The sequence below is a fragment of the Marmota marmota genome, unplaced genomic scaffold (genome assembly GCF_001458135.2).
Source record: "Marmota marmota marmota unplaced genomic scaffold, marMar, whole genome shotgun sequence".
In the NCBI taxonomy this organism is placed as follows: domain Eukaryota; kingdom Metazoa; phylum Chordata; class Mammalia; order Rodentia; family Sciuridae; genus Marmota; species Marmota marmota.
Genome location: NW_026000037.1, coordinates 58,040,277 through 58,059,911, shown reverse-complemented (window position 1 = coordinate 58,059,911; position 19,635 = coordinate 58,040,277). Strand labels below are relative to the sequence as shown.

Here is a 19,635-nt window from a genome sequence, read left to right as displayed (position 1 = left end):
GGAACTGCCCATTAGATGTGTGTCAAAATCCCCCCCCTTGACCACCTAGTTGCTTAATGACCCGGATCCGTGCAGCTCAGCATGTACGCACCCCGTGGCCTAAACCAATCAATTTGAATGTATACCCCGCCTTAGGACTGACCTATCACCCTTGCCCGACCTGTTCCCGCCAATGAATGTACTAATCATGTTTGAGAATTGTTGTTTAATTTTCCCGCGGTGTATGATGATTTGTTAAAGGGGACTATGACGTGTGTAAAGTCCCTGCCCTCTCTAAAAAATGTATATAAACCCTGCACAAGTTGTTCTCGGGGCTCTTGGCCGCTCTCCCTTCTTGAGTGAGCACGGAGCCCCAGCGCGCTGGATCTTCAATAAACCCCCTTTTGCTGTTGCATGAGTCGGTCTCTTGGTGGTCTCTTCCTCCGTCGTTCGCCGGTCCCTTACAAAGAAATTAGTTCAATAACAGAAATATATTGAGAGTCAACCCCATGCCAGGCATTCTTCTAGCCCATTGGGACACATAAGAAAACAAAATAAAGATGAGTTGCTTTCATGAAACTTACATCCCAGGGAATGTGGATTGAGGGAATGCAGGCTTCACCTAGAGTGAAACCATATGTTCTGTTAATCTCCAGAGCCCAGAATGGAACCCAGAGTGACTCATGAGGCTGAAACAGGAGGACAGTAAGTTGGAGTTACCATCCTTGGCAATTTAGGGAGAACTGTCTCAAAATAAAAAATAAAAGGCTGGGGATGTAGCTCAGTGTAGAGCACCCCTAGGTTCAATCCATAGTGCCAGCGTTGGAGTAACAAGGCAGTCACAAGCAGCCACTATTATGTTCAAAGATACTATGTTAGAATCCAGCTCCCATTTGGTAGGTCATGAGATGGCACCCTCCAAGACATGAGATGGTACCCTTTGAAGTGGACTAAAAGGCTAGAAAATGAAAAATCTGGTCCATATCCTTAGAAAATACTCATCCTTTGGATTTAGACTTTCTGACAGTTTGTGATATGGGAAGAAGCATGTGAATCCAGATGTTACAATCAACAGGATCTGTATTGTGATCCTAGCTGGATGACTTTTTAAATTTTTTTTTAAATTTTTTATTACTGCTTTTCATAATCTTACTTTTTAAATTGCACAATGTTCATCTATTGTAAGAAAAAATTAGGAAGACAAAGATAAACAAATCCTTTAAACCTATAATCCAGGGCTGGGGTTGTGGCTCAGTGGTAGAGCACTTGCCTAGCCTGGGTGAGGCACTGGGTTTGATCCTCAGCACCAAATAAAAATAAATACATAAAATAAAGGTGTTGTGTCCATCCATAACTAAAAATAAATAAATTTTTAAAACCCCATATTAGAAAAAAACCCGTATAATCCCATCCTCCCTAGATAATCCCTAATTTGAAAATATGAAACTCCTTAAATAACAGTATGATGCCTGAAGTGGAAAATTCCACACCATGAAACTTTGTTTTTTCTAAAAATTAATAAAAATAATATATGAAATTACCTTAAGGTTATGTATATAAACGGTATATGAAACATGTGGATTGCAGGTTTAGACTTTGTTCCCAGTGTGAAAATATGTCATTGTGAATATGTAAGTAAGTATTCTGCAATCTGAAATTCAAAACACTCTGGCTCCAAGCATTCGAGTTAAGGAATATTTAGTTCGTATCATTTTGGCATGTCTCAATTTGGTATTCAGAAATATTTAAGTCGATATATGAATCAATACTTCAAAAATAATACTTTACCTTCCTAACTTGGACCTGAAGTTGGCTGACACCTGCCTTTTGAGGAGGGAAAGAGCCAACTTTCCTTCCTACTTGTAAGGGGAGGGAGAAGGGGAAAGTTCTCACATGACAAGTGGAATTTCTCACCCGAGTGCTTTCCTGGGTTCCTTGGGAGATTTCCTGCTGAGCTTCTTTAGCTGTAATTCCCATGGTACAGCCAGGAAGTCTGTCTCACAGGTGCTGTTACCTCTCTGCTCTGAGTTATTCATTCAGGCCCTTCTTTTTGAAGCTTCATCTGCTTCCTCTTCCCTGAAGCAAGGGCCAAAACACGTGCTCCACATCTGACAAACTCTGGGAGGACAGAATGCTCCTGATGCAGCCAGCAGCTCTGCATCATCTGGAACCAAGCAGGTCACTACTCATCTCCCCCGCCCTGTGGGTTTTCATCAGCAGCAGACAGACTCAGTCCTTTTGATCCCAAACTCAAGGGAACACAAATAAAGCCATGAAACCCCTCTAACTTGTGAAGTGAAGAGACAGTCATGCTCTTCCCCTTCCCCCGTGGGGAGGGAAAACAAATTTACTGCCTAGCTCTGCCCCCAAAAACCTTCTCATAAAATAATCTGCTTCTACTTTCATAATATTTTTCTGTCTTCCTTTCAGTTTCAGAGCTACATAATATGTTCTACATCATTTACTGTGAAATTTCCACTTGGTATTCTGACATCACATCTGTTATTTTACAGTGCCATCTTAGTATTCTACATCTGCTGCAACAAATTAGCACAGAACAGTTTAAGCAACACAAATTTATTATCTTACACAGCACTGTGGGATAGAAATCTGATTGGTCTCACTGGGCTAAAATCAAGGGGTCACAGGGTTGCTGCGTTCCGTTTTTGTTATTTTCGATACTAGGGATTGAACCCAGGGGTGTGCAATACCACTTAGCTACAATCCTTGTCCTTTTTATTTTTTATTTTGAGGCAAGGTCTCACTAAACTACTGACGCTGGCCTCAAATTTGCAATTCTCTTGCCTCAAACTCCCTAGTCACTGGGATTACAGGTATGTGCCACCATGCCCAGCTGCATCCCCCACCACCCCTTTCACACACCCCCGCCCCCATCTTTTTTTTTGTTGTTGTTCTAAGGAAGAATCCACTTCTCTGCCTTTTCTAGCTTTTACAGGCCATGGATATTCCTTGGCTCAACATACCACCTATACAAATGGCATCATCTAAGGTTATACAGGGCATGATATGAACAACTATATGTGGTAGCCTGGACCAGTTTTATAATATGGGGATTACATTTTACTGTTTCTGACTTGGTCTTCTGTCATTTGTGGCCATAACTTTTGGATATTTTGTTCTGGGCAACCATTCATGGCCATCAGCTAAGTCTGTCCCCTTAACTTGGTAGGAAGATTAATTCCAAGAATCAGCAACTATAGGAACTAGTGCCTACCAGATTATTTTGACTACTCAGACCAAGTCTAGATTCAGTAATGTTCCAAGATGTAACAAACTTAGCTTCTAGAAAATCCTTCTAACCATTTCCATCTCTTAGATAATAAATATACATTTAAGGTATATCAGGATGATTACTTAAGTCAAAAATGCTAAAATAAGGGCCTAGTCACCTTCTGGCTCTTCGGATACCAGGAAGGATTTATTTAATACCCAACAGAAAAACTATAATATATTCTGCTGGTCACATTCATGTCTGTTATCAGGTCCCTAAAGACATAAAAGTAACAGGGGCATGAACTTGCTTTACTTTGTAGATATTCTGCATTAGTTGCTGAAACATTCTAAATTAGAAAACTTAGAAGACATGAAAATCCTTTCCCCTCATTTACTTCCAAAAGACTTTATTACTGTAACTTTAAAGTAAGAAATGGATAATATATATATATATATGTATATGTGCATATATATATATATATATATACACATATATATATAAATATATAAAATATTAATATATATTAAGTAGATGATTATTGATTATAATTTAAGGTTTAGATATATTTAATTTATGAATGCTTAAGAGGCTGTAATAATTTTCTACCATAAATTACTTTTCAGTGCAAAGATAATAGTAGAATCCATTGCCAATTTTAGTTTTGTACCTGCAATTCCATTCCATCTATTCCACTATAAAATGTCAGGCATGCATGCCTATTTAAATTATTTTAAAGCAAAGGACTGGCAAATTTATTGACTAGATTAAAAGTACAATAGTAATTAATCTTCGTAAAAATTGGTTCTTGTTAGGGAGAGAAAAATAAGATATTCTCTCATATATAAAGAATAGCATTTGGGACACTTGCAGTTCATGAAGCAACAAACTTGCTTTAGACGTCATTATTTGTTCAATTTTGCTTAATATTCCATGTGTACTTGAAAAGTTTTCCCACTCCAAAATCTCAGTGAAATTTTGAAATTGTTAACACTGCATCTATATTTCAGAAGGCAATGTAGAATATTTTTGAGAATTGCATGAAGCAAATATTTCATATATTTTTCAGTATTTATAAACAATATAAAATGATAAATTTGTACAACCTCTACAGGGCAATTTGATCTAGTAATTCTGTTTCTAGGAATTTATAATACAGATATACACACATAGGTGTGAAATGATATTGCAACATTGCGTATAGTAGCAAATAATTGGATTTAATGTGTAGGTCTATCATTGGGGAGCTGGTTAAATAAATTCCATACAACAGAATATTTATATAACCCTACAGAAAAATGAAGAAATTCTGTAATGATTTGGAGCAATAAGCAAAATATTTTATTAGGGATTTCCAAATATGATGTTACAGATGACTAGGTGCACTGAGGCATCCATCTGCTAAGGAACAATTAGACCTTGGATAGGACCCATTTCTTTGAGGCATTGTGGGACTCTGATAAAATAGGGAGTTCTCCAAAGGTGCTTTACCTCCAAACAAACAAAAAAAATCCAAAACCAGAATCATTCTGAGTAAAATGCAGATAGTAGTACTGCTATCAGGATACTAAGGCTTTGGCCAACACAAAATTTGGAAGGATGAACTGAGCCAAGATACTGAAGTAGTCCTTGAATGGTGGCATATTTTACCTATAAACAGAAGATGAAATAAATCTCCTCTGGAGGAGAATGTTCTGAGATTTATTTCAATCAATGAGTTTACAACCAAAGACCATGAAGTTCGTGAGAAGGCAAGGCAAGCCACTATTAGTGAGAATCTGCATAAACAACAGACAAAATGCAGAGAATATATTAATAAAATGATTATGAAGTAAAGGAACACAAAAATCAGTGTCAGATAGATTGAAAACCTAGCCTAAGGAAGGAAAAACTATAATGCTCTTAGAAAAGAATGTAGAAGAATATTTTCATGGTCTCAAATGACAAAGAATTTTAAATGCAAAATAACAACCATAGAATGAAAGAACTGATAAACTCAACTACACTAAAATTAAGAAGTTATTTCTGTTCCTAAAAATACTCCATTATTATTAGGTATTACACAGTAAAGAAAGTAAAAGATGGGAAAAGATATTTGTATTACTTATAATCAAGAATGCCTAATAAGCATAAATATTCAAAAGTGATAGGACAAACAAGCAAATAGAATAACAGGTAAGATACTTTAACAGTCAATTTACAAAAAGGGATATCCAAATGACCAATAAGCAAAGAGAAGATCTACCTTTAGTAACAGATAAGAGCTAATTAAAACAAACCTGGGACATACCCCTATTAAATTGGAAAAAAATGAAGTGTTTAGTGAATGGAACAACAGAAATTCTCAAACCCTGCTGTTGGGATTACAAATTAGTATTATCATTTTGAAAAATAGTGTGGCATCCAAGAAAGGTAAACATATACTTAGCTTCATAAACCCTAAAGAAAAAAGCACATATGTGCCTCTAGATGATGTAAAGGAACATTTAGGAAGTATTGTTAATAATTGGCCCAAGTGCAAACAACCAGAATGTCCATCAGGTATAGAATGGATAAGTAAATTTTGATACAGTTGGAAACTTTACCATAATAAAAACTAAAATATTATGAATAGGAATAAATTGAAGATAAAATGAATTGTACATACATAATGTTGAGTAAAAAATGATGAAAACAATATAAATAATAAAATTATATATAATATTTTTTAAAAGGCAAAAGTAAGCCACACTTGGTGGCATTCACCTGTAATTCCAGAATCTGGAGGCTGAGGCAGTAGAATTGCAAGTTCAAGACCAGTGAAGCCAGATTTAAAATTAGGTAGTCAGTGTAGTTAGGTAAATCGGGTCTAATACCGAGTGAAATCTAAAATGGAGGCCATGCTGAGAATGATTCCAGGAAATGCAGGACAACTCATGGAATGTTAATGAAGTCCCAAGAAAAGCCCTAGGCCCAAAGTCCATCCCAAAGGAATGTTAATGAACAGCCCCAGCAGATTTGAAGATAGCCCATCCCAAAGAAGTGTTAATGAAGTCCTTCCTGCTCAGACTACTTCTTTGGCCCACCTGTGTCCCACCCCTCTGGCCTTCCCACCTACATTTCATCACTGAAAGACCTATAAAAAGGGGAGACAACCGCATTTCCACGGATTCCACCTCTTGGGTCCCCTTCTTCCTCTGGGAGAAGTCTTTTCTGCTGTCCTTTAATAAACTTCTAATTTCTACTCTGACCTTGCCTTGGCGTGCTTTTCTGGTGTTATTCTTCAACATTGGGGAAGCAAGGACTCGTCACCGGTCAACAGCGGTAACACCAGCCTTGGCAACTGAGCAAGACCCTGTCTCAAAGTAAAAAAAAAAAAAAAAAAATAGGCTGGAGGACTCATGGAAGATGGCAGAGTAGGAAGTTACTTTCTAAGTGCTCTGTGGCATGAGACCAAAGAGTAGATAAATAGCTTCTCAATGAGGTGGGTAAAACAGGGATTTAACCCTGGGCTCAGAACAGCTTAGGGACTCAGATGTTTGGACACAATAAATAAAAGAAGAAAGCCTACTGCTGGCACCAGTGACTGTTGGAGCTGATCCACTGTGGGAAAAGCAAGGAGAGGGACTAAGAGGACCTGCATTGTGGCACCATGATGTGTCTTGGTACAGAGAAACCAGAGATCAAGGACGTTGCCAAACTGATCCAGAGGGTGTGCTACACTATATTTTCCTGCAGGAAAGATGCTAAGCATCTCCCAGTTGTCTGCAGAGAGCCAAGGCAGGACCCATTTTGCCATCTTGCTACTGTGGTCTGCAGCTGTGGGAGCAAGTCCAGGAGCCCAGAGCATCTAAACTAGGTCCATAAAACAGACTTGGCAGATGCCTGCCCCATGACTCAGAGTGTGCCTAGGAGACCAGGAGGAAATGAAGCACAGAGAGAATTTTACCCAGGGGAATACAGGTCCAGCCATAGAGACCCATGAGATCCTGTGTCCCTTTTCCCCACTTTGTGTCTGGACTCACAGGACCAGCTAGGGTGGGCTAGGAATTTGATTGGGTGGGCAAGAGGGACTATATGCTTGGAAACTGAGCCTGGAAATCTGGGAAGGGCAGGATCCATGGTTGGCAGAGGGGGCTAAGGGTTGGCTCCTCTGCTGTACCAGTGGAACCCAGGCAAGACTCCTGAGGTATAGCCTCCCAGCACGGTACCTTTGGGGCCTTGGAGGTGTGCTTATTTATTTAAAATCTTCGGACTAACTGCCATTCAAGGAAGCACCTGGGACCTACTTAGATCTAAATCCTGCCTTTAGGAGCTCTGCCTATGGGATCTCCTCCCACAGAATGTTGAGAGCCACAGCCGAGTCAGAATGATGCCTGGCATACTGCCAGAGGGAATGGTTGAAAGGTGAACCATTGAGATGATGATTTGAGTTAAGCTGTATATAATTGCTGTGATGCTGGATTGATTGAGTTGTATATGGACCCTGCTCTGGAATAGGGCGGCTCCAGGAATCTGCCTCAGGCGCCTGCTACTTTGGAGTTTCCTGCAGTTCTCGCGGGGGGTTCGAGGAGATTGGAGCCCGGTGGAAGGAGTGTGTTCCCCAGGAGTGTGTGTGCAGTGCGTTGGGGAATAAAGAGTTGCTGTTTGAACCTACAAGGCTTTTTGGCGGCTCGGTTATTTGTGCCCAGCCAGACTCCGGCAACAGAACTCTACAGCGATTCCACCATGAGAGTGAGGCAGACAACACTCTCCAACCTGCTTCACATCATATTGCTGAGAAGGGAAGTGTGACTTTTTGAACTCCAGCTGGCAACTTGATGAGCAATTTGACATCCTGTGGCCCCTGCTCTTTTGTGCACAGTACATACTTCAAGAAAAAACAAAAAGAGGGGGATAGTAGAGGATAGGAAAGGCAGCAGAATACAACAGACACTAGTATGGCAGTATGTAAAAACGTGGATGTGTAACCGATGTGATTCTGCAATCTGTATACGGGGTAAAAATGGGAGTTCATAACCCACTTGAATCAAATGTATGAAATATGATATGTCAAGAGGCTTGTAATGTTTTGAACAACTAATAAAAAAAGAGACATTTGGGAAAAGACAATGAACATATATTCTCATTGACAATTTTAGACCAAGGCAATGCAAACAATTCTTTTGTTTTTTATTAAGAACATTTTTAAAGGGGCTGAGTTGTGGCTCAGTCGTAGAGCACTTGCCTGGCATGTGTGAGGCACTGGGTTCAATCCTCAGCACCATAAAAAAATAAACAAAATAAAGGTATTGTGTCCATCTACAACTAAAAAAAAAAAAAAGAAGATTTTTTAAAAATTATTTTATCTTTTCCTTCTCTCTCCGTCCCTCCCTCCTTCCCTCCCTCCCTCCCTCTCTTTTTTGATTTTGTGCTGAATGGTTAGTGGACAATTACACATATACATAACTGTCTCTCTTTGCTCATTTCTTGTAGTTTTTGAAGGTAGTTATTTTTCATGACTGTTTTTTAAGAAATAGTGTTTGGGGTTAGTATATTTTGTTTTTGTTTGTATTGTTAAAAAACTTTTCTGTTTCTTTGATTTTCTTTCTCTCTTTTCTTTTGCTAATAGCAAAAATTCTATTGTTTTCTCTTTCATTTTTCCTTTATTTTTTTTACTCCTATTTTCTCTCCTCCTACCTCATAATCATCACATCCTACATCTCTTCTGCATTCTCCATGTTCACCTTTTGAAACTGCAAACACTTTGACAAATTTACTGTTTTTACTGTTGGCAATTGTGTATCATACCATTTCTGTATATTGTACCAATTAACATTGTAGATGTCATAGTAGGAATTAAATATTTAGTTTAATGCTGTATATTGTTTGCATTGATTGTTGTTATTATTTGTCTCCCATGAAACTGTGAGGTACTAGAAACCTTCAGGGACACCATAAGGTCATAGGGTAGAACTCTGCTACCTTCAGATAGAGGTAGAAACTTACCAATCAAAAGACATATATTGATAAATGGGTAGACACACAAACAATATGAAGAAATAAGAGAACAAACCATCCCATATAAGCCAAAATATCCCAATAACAGAAGCCATTGACACTACAGTAGAGGAAATGTCAAGAAGGAATTTAGAATGTTCATAGTTAAACTGATCTGTGAGGTAAAAGACAATGTAAAGAGTGAAATCAAAGAGAAAATATAGGAAGTGAAAGATCACTTTAAAAGAGAGATATTCTGAAAAAGAATCAAATAGAAATCCTCAAAATGAAGGAATCAATAAACCAAAAAATATTCAATGTAAAGCATCACCAACAGACTAGACCACTTGGAAGATATAATTTCGGGCAGTGAAGACAAAACATAATTTTGAAAATAAAGTTGACCAAGGAGAAAAGATGTTAAAAGATCATCAACACAATTTCCAAGAAATATGGGATAACATGAAAATGCCAAATTTAAAATTAATAAAGGTAGATTTAAAATTCATAAAGGCTCTAAAATACAAAATAAATGAATGCACAACCATTTCAATGAAATAATATCAGAAAATCCAAAATCTTAAGAATAGAATGCAAAACCAAATACAAGAGGTATACAGGACTCCAAATATACAAAATTACAACAGATCTACACTAAGGCACATTATTATAAAAATGCCTAACACATTGAATATAGAATTTTAAAAGCTGCTAGAGAAAAACAACAGTTAGAGGTAAACCAATCTGGATTTCTCAACCCACATCCTAAAAGCTAGGAGGTCTTGGAATAATATATACCAAGCTTTAAAACAAAATGGATCCCAACCAAGAATACTATGCCCAGCAAAACTAAGCTTCAGAAATGAAGATGAATGATAAACCTTCCACAATAAACAAAAGTTAAAAGAATTCACAATTAGAAAGCCTGAACTACAAAACATACTCAATAAAATATATTTTAAAAAAATTTTTTAGTTGTAGTTGACATAATTTCTTTATTTTATTTATTTATTTATATGTGGTGCTGAGGATTGAACCCAGGGCCTTGCACATGCTAGGCGAGCATTCTACCACTTAGCCACAGTCCCATCCCCTCGATAAAATATTTTATGAAGAATAAAAGAAAAATAAAAGTGAAAACCAGCAAAGGGAGGATCTATACTAATAGTCAATAATAGTCAAAGGAGAAACTAATTCAAATTAAAACCCATAAAAATCAAAATATCAAGGAATAAAAATCCTATCTCAATAATAGCACTGAATGTAAATGGCCTAATGCATTAATCAAAAGACATAGTCTGGGGCTGGGGTTGCGGCTCAGTGATAGAGTGCTTGCCTAGCATGTGTGAGGCACTAGGTTCCATCCTCAGCACCATGTAAAAATAAATAAATAAAATAAAAGGTATTGTGTCTATATACAACTAAAAAAATTTTTTTAAAAGACATAGACTGGGCTCGGGATGTGGCTCAAGCAGTAGCACGCTCGCCTGGCATGCGCAGGGCGCTGCGTTTGATCCTCAGCATCACATAAAAATAAAGATGTTGTTTCCACCGAAAACTGAAAAATAAATATTAAAAAATTATCTCTCTCTCTCTCTGTCTCTCTCTTAAATAAATAAATAGATAGATAAAATAAAGATGTTGTTTCCACCAAAAATTTAAAAATAAATATTAAAGATATTGTTGGGTGCAGAGCAGGCTGAACTCTGTTGTCTGCTGGGCAGGCTGAACAGATGTTGGCTGCAAGATAGCCCACACACTCAAACCCCCCTCTATCTGGTCCTTTATCACCTGTTTGTGTCAAGTCCCGCTCAAGGCTGAGCACTCAACCCCCCTTGGGCCAACAAGGCAGCTTGCAGACCCAGAGACCCCATTAGATTTGGGCTATAAAAACTCCCTCCTGCCAGGCCCCCCTCTCTCTCCCTCTCTCTCTTGCTCTTTCTCTCTTGCGCTTTCTCTCTTGCTCTCTCTCTCTTGCTCTTTATCTTTCTTACGCGCGCTCTCTGTCTCTCTCTTGCTCTTGCTCTCTCCCTGTTCATCTCTTCTCTTTTCTCTCTCTCTCTTTCCTTCTTTCCTTTCTCTTTGTTGCACTGCTGCAATAAAGATCTTTTGGTTGCTCCGAGTGTTGTGGTCACTTTCCTTTCAGATATTCTCTCTCTCTCTCTCTCTCTCTCTTAAAAAAAAAAAGACATAGACTGGCGACTGGATAAGAAATAAGACTCAATATGCTGTCAAGAAACTCACCTTATAGGCAAAGACATCCACAGATTGAAGGTAAAATGATGGGAAAAAACATATCATTTACAGGGATCTTGTAAACAAACAGGTGCTTCTATCCTCATCTCAGATAAATTGAACTTCAACCCAAAGTTAATCTGAAGGGACCAAGAAGGTCATTTTATACCACTTAAGGGAATTATACATCAAGAAGACATAATAATCATAAATATTTATGCCCCAAACAGTGGAGCATCTATGTATATCAATCAACACTTCTCAATTTCAAGAATCAAATAGACAACACAAAAATACTAGGTAACTTCAACATGCCTTTCTCATCACTAGATAGGAGCTTCCAAACAAAAACTAAGCAAAGAAGCTTTAGAATTAATAAATACAATTAATAATTTAGACTTAACAGACATATGTAGAATATTTCATCCATCAATGACTGAATACACTTTATTCTCAGTAGCACACAGATCCTTCTCTAAAATAAGGCCACAAAGCAACTCTTAGCAAATACAAAAAGAGAGGGAAAGATAATACCTTGCATTCTATCTTAGGCCACAAAGCAACTCTTTGCAAATACAAAAAGAGAAAGATAAAACCTTTCATTCTATCAGATCATAATGGAATGAGATTAGAAATCAATAAGATAAAGAGTAGAAACTACTCTAACACCTGGAGACTAAATAATATGTAGTAGGAGAAATCAGAGGTGAAGCAAAAAAAAAAAAAAAAAGACTTAGGGGTAAATGAGAACAGTGATACAACTTATCAAAGTATCTGGGACACAATGAAGGAGGTTCTAAAATTCATAGCTTTGAGCTCATTCATTAAAATAGACACCAAATAAATAATTTAACATTATATGTCAAAGTCCTAGGAAAAAATCAACACCAAAATCAGTACAGGAAAGGAAATTATTAAAATCAGAGCTGAGTTCAATGAAATTGAAATAAAATATTTACAAAAGTTAATGAAACAAAAAAGTTGGGCTGGGCACAGTAGTGTATGCCTATAATCCCAGCGGCTCGGGAGGCTGAGGCAGGAGAATCCCGAGTTCAAAGCCAGCATCAGTAAAAGTGAGGTGCTAAGCAACTCAATGAGACTCTATCTCTAAATAAAATATAAAATAGGGCTGGGGATGTGGCTTAGTGGTAGAGTGTCCCTGAGTTCAATCCCCAGTACCCCCCCAAAAGTTGATTCTTTGAGAAAATAAATAAAATTGATAAACACTTAGTCAAGCTAATCAAGAGGAAGAAGGAAAAACTTAAATTAGTAAAATTTGTGATGAAAAAGTAAATATCACCATAGACACTACTGAAATATAGAGGATATTCAGAAATGATTTTGAAAATTTATACTTGAATAAGGTAGAAAATCATGAAGATATTGACAAATTTCTAGAGACATATGATCTACCCAAATTAAACCAAGAAAATATAGAAAATTTAAACAAATCCATTTCAAGTAATAAAATTGAAGACACCATCAAAAGCTTACCAACAAAGAAAAGCCCAGGACTAGATGTATTCTCAGCTGAGTTCTTCCAGACATTTAAAGAAGAACTTATATCAACCTTCCTCAAATTATTCCATGAAATATAAAAGGAGGGAACCCTTTCAAACTCATTCTGTGAATCTAGTATCACCCTGATATCTAAACAAGACAAAGACACATCAAGAAAAGAAAACTTCAGACCAATATCCCTGATGAACATAGAAACAATTATTCTTAATAAAATCCTGGCAAATCGCATACAAAAAAATATTAAAAAGATAGTGCACCATGATTATGTGAGTTTCATCCCAGGGATGCAAGGTTAGTCAACACACAGAAATCAATAAATGTAATTCACCCTATAAATAGACTTTAAGACAAGAATCACATGATTCTCTTTTAAAAAATATTTTTATTTTTTAGTTGTAGATACACACAATACCTTTATCTTATTTTTATGTGGTGCTGAGAATCGAACCTAGTGCCTCACACATGTTAGGCGAGTGCTCTATCACTGAGACACAACCCCAGCCCCTCACATGATTATCTTAATAGATGCAAAAAAAGCATTTGACAAAATATAGCATCCATTCATGTTTAAAACTCTAGAAAAACTAGGGATAATAGGAATAAACCTCAACATTGCAAAATCTACATACAAAAAAACAAGGCCAATGTCATTCTAAAAGGAGAAAAATCTGAAAGCATTCCTTCTAAAAACTGGAACAAGATAGGGATGCTCTCTGTCACCATTTCTGTTCAACATAGTCCTTGAAACTCTAGCCAGAGCATTTAGGCAAAAGAAAGAAATTAAAGAGATACAAACAGGAAAAGAAGAACTCAAACTATCTCTGTTTGCCAATTACATGAGCCTAATTTAGAAGACCAAAAAAAAAAAAAAAAAAAAATTCCACCAGAAAACTTCTAGAACTCATAAATACATTCCACAAAATAGCAGAATACAAAAATTGACATTCATAAATCAATTGTGTTCCTATACACCAATGATGAGTCAACTGAAAGAGAAATTAAGAAAACTATCCCATTCACAATAGTCTAAAAAATAACAAAACAAAACGACTTGGGAATCAATCTAACAATGAAAACTACAGAACACTAAGGAAAGAAATAGAAGAAGACCTCAGAAGATGGAAAGATCTCCCATGTTCTCAGATAGGCAGAATTAATATTATCAAAATGGCCATACTACCAAAAGAACTATACAGATTTAATGCAATTCCTCTTAAAATTCTCATTATTCTTCATAAAAATAGAAAAAGCATTCACAAAATTCATTTGGAAAAATAAGAGGCCCAGATTAGGTAGAGCAATCCTTAGTGAGAAAAGTAAAGCAGGAGGAATTAGAACAGAACTACCTTAACAAAACCAGCATGGAATTAGCAACAAAACCAGCATGGAATTAGCACCAAAACAGGCATGAAGAGCAATGGAATAGATAGAAGACACAGAGACAAATGCACATAAATAATTATATTATACTAGACAAAGGCACCAAAAACATACATTGGAGAAAAGATAGCCTCTTCAACAAGTGGTGTTGGAAAAACTAGAAATCCATATGTAGTAGATTGAAATTGAACTCCTATATCTCACCCTGCACAAAACTCAACTAAAAGTGGATCAAGGACTTAGGTATTAGACCAGAAACCTTGCATCTACTAGAAGGAAATGTAGTCCCATCATGTTGGCTTAGGAACTGACTTTCTCAACTAGACTCCTAAAGAGCAAGAAGTAAAATAAAAAATCAATAAATGAGCTGGTATCACTTAAAAAGCTTCTTCACAGCAAAGGAAACAAACAAGAATGTGAATAGAGAAGGGAGAAAATCTGTGCCACCTGCACCTAAAATAATGTGTTAATTACCAGGATATACAAAGAAATCAAAAACCTTAATACCCACCCCCCCCAAAAGCAAAGAAACTAAACAGACACTTCTCAAAAGAAGAAATATGAACAGTGAATGGTAAACAAATACATGAAAAAATGTTCAACATCGCTAGCAATTAGATCAATGTAAATTAAAACTATACTGATATTGCATCTCATGTCAACCAGAATGGCAATTATCAAGTATAGAAGTAACAAAAATGTTGGCAAGAATGTGGGGAAAAGGGTACACTCATACACTCATACCTTGTTGGTGGGACTGCAAATTGGTTCAACCACTCTGGAAAACAGTATGGAGATTCCTCAAAAAATTAGGAATGAAACCACCATTACTCCTGCTCTCAGTATGTATCCAAAGGAGTTAAAATCAGCATACTACAGTAATGAAGTCACATCAATGTTTATAGCAGCACAATTCACAATAGCTAATTTTCCCCAAGTTCAATCACACACACACACACACACACACACACACACATACATACACACAGGCAAAAATAAACTCTTGCTTAGAGATGCATTCACAGTAAATTTATAAAGAGAAGCAAGAAATTACTGTATCAGAAGTCAGGCAATGATTGTATCATGGGGAAAGAATAGGACTGTGATGACATAGGCATACATATGTATGTGGTTTCTAGGGTACTGATAGAATTCTATTTCTGGACCTGGGGAATGGCATTATGTAGTTATTTGTCAAGACATAAACCACAAAGGGCTTTTAGGCATGAACAGAAGAACTGAAGGAAAAGTAAAACTTTTCAAGTATGTAGCAAATTTGACTAAATGCTGGACCACAAAGCACATTTCAACAAATATCAAAGAAATGAAAAGGCATAGAAAATATTCTCTATCTATAATGGGATTGAGCTAAAAATAAATATAAAAAGAGTAGAAGATCAATAAATTTATAAATATAAGAAACATATTTCTAAATGTGCCATTGTTCAGAGAAAAATGATTAAGCATAATTAGATATTTAGATATACCTCTCAAGAAATTAGAGAGGGGTGGTGATGTGGCTTAGTGGTAGAGCATTAGCCTAGTATGTGTGAGGTCCCAAGTTGAGTCCTAGCAACTCACACACACACACACACACACACACACAGGCAAAAATAAACTCAATCTCCCCCCCCACACACACACACGAAATTAGAAAAAGAGCAGAAAAGGAACCCAAAAAAAGTAAAGATAACGATAAAAACAAAAAGTCCACACAATAAAAATACACACATAATGGGAAAATTAACACAACCAAAATACAATTTTTTATAAAAAAGAAAAGCTAATGAAAATAATAAACTCTGATAAGACTCATCAGGAAGAAAGAAGATACTTGAAGATACTTCAGATTATTAACCTTCACCAGTGGTAAACAGAATTTTCAGATGTCTAGTATTTACTAATCTTTATTACAAATACTTTAGACAGTTAGAAATCATAAAAAGGATATTATAAATAACTTTACTGTTATAACTTTGAAATTTTAGATGAAAGGGGCAGATTTCTAACAGGACTCTATTCTCCAAAATTGTTACAAGAAGAAAGAGAAAAACAAATCAATTAAAAAACTCCTAAACAAATTAAATCTGCAATTAAAAATCTTTTTAGGGTTTGACAAAGCCAATTTGGTGAATCACAGTTGCTGAGGCGAAGGAGCTAAGGGACAGTTGAGTTTCAACATGCTATAATTTGCAGTAAGTCAGGAACTAGTCAAATACAGTAGAAAGATCAATGACCATGATGATAAAATAGCCAAATGTAAATCTTAGGGTGGTTACTTCACTTTAAAATAACCTTGGGCAATATATATGTAAATAGAGAGCTTTGCAAAACTATGAAAGACTAAGATATTACAAAATGCAATGCATTATCTCCTCATAAAACTCAGATGGGATTTTGCAAGGGTTAATTGTGAATACACACAAAACACTTGGAGATGCCTGAGCATGTCAGAGCAAGCATGCAAAGACAGATCTTGTATGTAAAAGAAGGTTCCAATTGACATCTCCCATTACTGAGGGTTCTCATTTTCCTGTTAGGCAGATAGACTAAAAGACAGATCACCCCAATTTAATCAGTAACTGAAGTGGGTCAGGGCTTTTGAGAGCTTGTTTTTATTTTTTATTTTTTGGTACAGGGGATTGAACCTGGGACACATAATCACTGAGCCACATCCCCAGCTTTTTATATATATATATATATATTTTATTGAGAAGCAGGGTCTTGCTGAGTTGCTAGGGCATTGCTAAATTGCTGAGGATGGCTTTGAACTCATGATTCTCCTGCCTCAACCTCCCAAGCTGCTAGGATTACAGGTGTGTGTCACTGTGCTCAGATTGAGCTTGTTTTTAAAAACCTAAAGTTTTGTCTTTAAGAGTTTTGAGCTTAACTCTTTGGCTTCTGTTGTTATGGGCTGAATTGTGCCTTCCCCCTACCAAATTCATGATTGAGCTCAACCCCCAATTACCTCATAGTATGATATGATTTCAAGATAAGTTCTTTAAAGAGGTAATTAAATTAAAATGGGTTCATTATGGTGGGCTGTAATCCAACATGCTGGATTAGGGCGCAGATACAGAAGGAAGACCATATGAAGAGACATGAAGATCTTGATCTACAAGACAGGATAGAAACCTCAGAAAAAAACAATCCAACTGATGCCTTGATCTTGGATTTCTAGCTTCTAGAATTGTTTTCTAAACTACCCAGTGTGTGGTACTTTGTTATGACATCCCTAGTAAACTAATACACTTATGTACATACACCCGAGGAAGCAACTAGTTGTAATTAGTGATAGACTCCTTCCCCTTAATAAGATCTTTTCCCCTTTAAGTGCTACAAGACAATGAGGGATTTCAATCTGCTTTTCTGGCCTCATAGTCTCACAGATTATCCTTAAAGTCAGCAAGAGGGAAAAAAAAACTTGGACTCTTCCAGTTTCTAATAGGTCATATCAGCCCTTCTTGACTGTCAAAAATCCTGAGGGCTTCTTTTTCTTCCATTAGTGTCTCTCTGCCTGTGTCAAGTCCATTGGGGAAGAAAACAAAGACAACCATTAGCTTACTTAGGAAGACTTCTTCTAGAATTTTGGTTCTAGAAGAAGATTTCTCTAGAATTTGGTTCACCTGTTCTTTTTTTTTTTTTAATATTTATTTATTAGTTTTCGGCAGACACAACATCTTTGTTGGTATGTGGTGCTGAGGATCGAACCCGGGCCGCACGCATGCCAGGCGAGCACGCTACCGCTTGAGCCACATCCCCAGCCCAAGGTTCACCTGTTCTTTGTGCCACAACTCCGATAATTTTACTAATATAATTTTGCAATTTATCCATTCTATTTTTTAGTTGTTGTGAAAAACACTTAATGCTGCAAATTAATAAATCTTGCATAGAAGTTTAGGTTATCAAGCAAAATAACAGCAAGCAACCAACAAAATATAAAAGGATACATGACAATCAAATTGAGCTTATCTTATGATTATTTTCACACACACACACACACACACAAACAATCAACCAAGGTAATTCATCATATTGGCAGAAGAAAGGGAAAAAATCATCATTATCTTAGATGTAAAGGTTCAGAAAAGTCTACTTATAGTATAAGAAGAATTCTTATCAAACTAGGGGTAGAAACTAATTTGTTAAGAGTATCTTTTTAAAATGCATGAAACATGGTACTTAATGGTGAAATGNCAGATCAGGGCTGAGAATATAGCTTAGTCAGTAGGGTGCTTGTTTTTTGCTTTTTTTTTTAAAAAAGAAGAACTATCAGGTACTATGTGCTTTTGAACCCACCTAAATATAGAATTTCTTACTCAATAGAATTTTTTTTTTTTTTTTTTTTGGTGGTGCTGGGGATTGAACTCAGGGCTTGTGCATGCAAGGCAGGCACTCTACCAACTGAGCTATATCATCAGCCCTTATTCAATACAATTTTGATTAATATGGGCCTATATGAAAATAGCTTTGCTCCATCAATCTGTTTATAATTGCAATAGTCAACTAGAAATTTTACTTCCTAGTTGCATCTCCTTGCCTAATAGCAGGTATCAGTAGTAGCTAAAATGAATCATAGCTTATTCCTATATCATTAAAAATATAATTAACAATGCTGTTCTTTGAAGATCTAATACCTAATGAGTATGGTGATCAAACTCATGAAATAGCCACAGAGGTTATTGCCTAAATAAATTTGATAGTTAATACTTTGAGATGACTCAAAAGTATTCTTAAATATTTCCATGTAGTCTATTAAGTTCAAAATGGGTAACAGATATTTATCACAGCATATTGATGAATTCCAAGATAAATTTTTAGAAAGAAACTCATGCAAACTTATAATACAGTCATTATTTCACTGCCACCTATTAGTGTCAACATTTATAAAATAACAGGTATTATTTCACTGGACTATGAAATGTGTATTTACTCACTGTAGAAGCATATGAAAACCATATCCACTTGAACTCTGGGAAACACACTTTAGAACTTGGAATAGATAGATCCATTCAGTGCCTGGACTTGCAAATTGGCAGTACTTTTGTGTGTCTCCCACACTTCCTCTTAAGGAATGGCTGAAATTTTGTTCTTCCAGCTCCACATGAAGCTAATGGCTAGGGCTTGTTTCTATCACCACTCCTACTTCAAAGTGGGCTCCCAGGAATATCCTCATAGCTCTCTTGCTCACCCCTCATGGGGCAGTAACCAGTCTCATATTTGTGAATGAACTTAGAATGAAAGTGCCCTTTGTTTCCTAGATAACAGGAGGAGGAAGTAAGAAAGTAAATAATGTTAATACTAAATTCCATTCATTCCAAGTTGTAGAT

At 36.4% G+C, this 19,635-nt stretch overlaps 1 protein-coding gene across 2 annotated transcripts in view; it reads right to left on the bottom strand.

Moving 5' to 3' along the window:
- Positions 1-380: 380 nt before the first annotated feature.
- Dcaf17 (DDB1 and CUL4 associated factor 17) overlaps positions 381-19,635 on the bottom strand; it is a 76,685-nt gene continuing 57,430 nt past the window's right edge. The window contains exons 14-15 of one of the 2 annotated variants that reach the window (XR_007350986.1): positions 1,894-2,179; positions 381-439 (exon numbers count right to left, since the gene is read on the bottom strand). Coding sequence is in view for 1 of the 2 variants with exons in the window: in XM_048812467.1 (XP_048668424.1) it covers positions 2,162-2,179 (18 nt within the window). In the remaining variant the exon portion in view is untranslated. Of the gene's footprint in view, positions 440-928; positions 2,180-19,635 lie in introns of those variants that run through there. The other variant, XM_048812467.1, reaches the window with a different exon arrangement.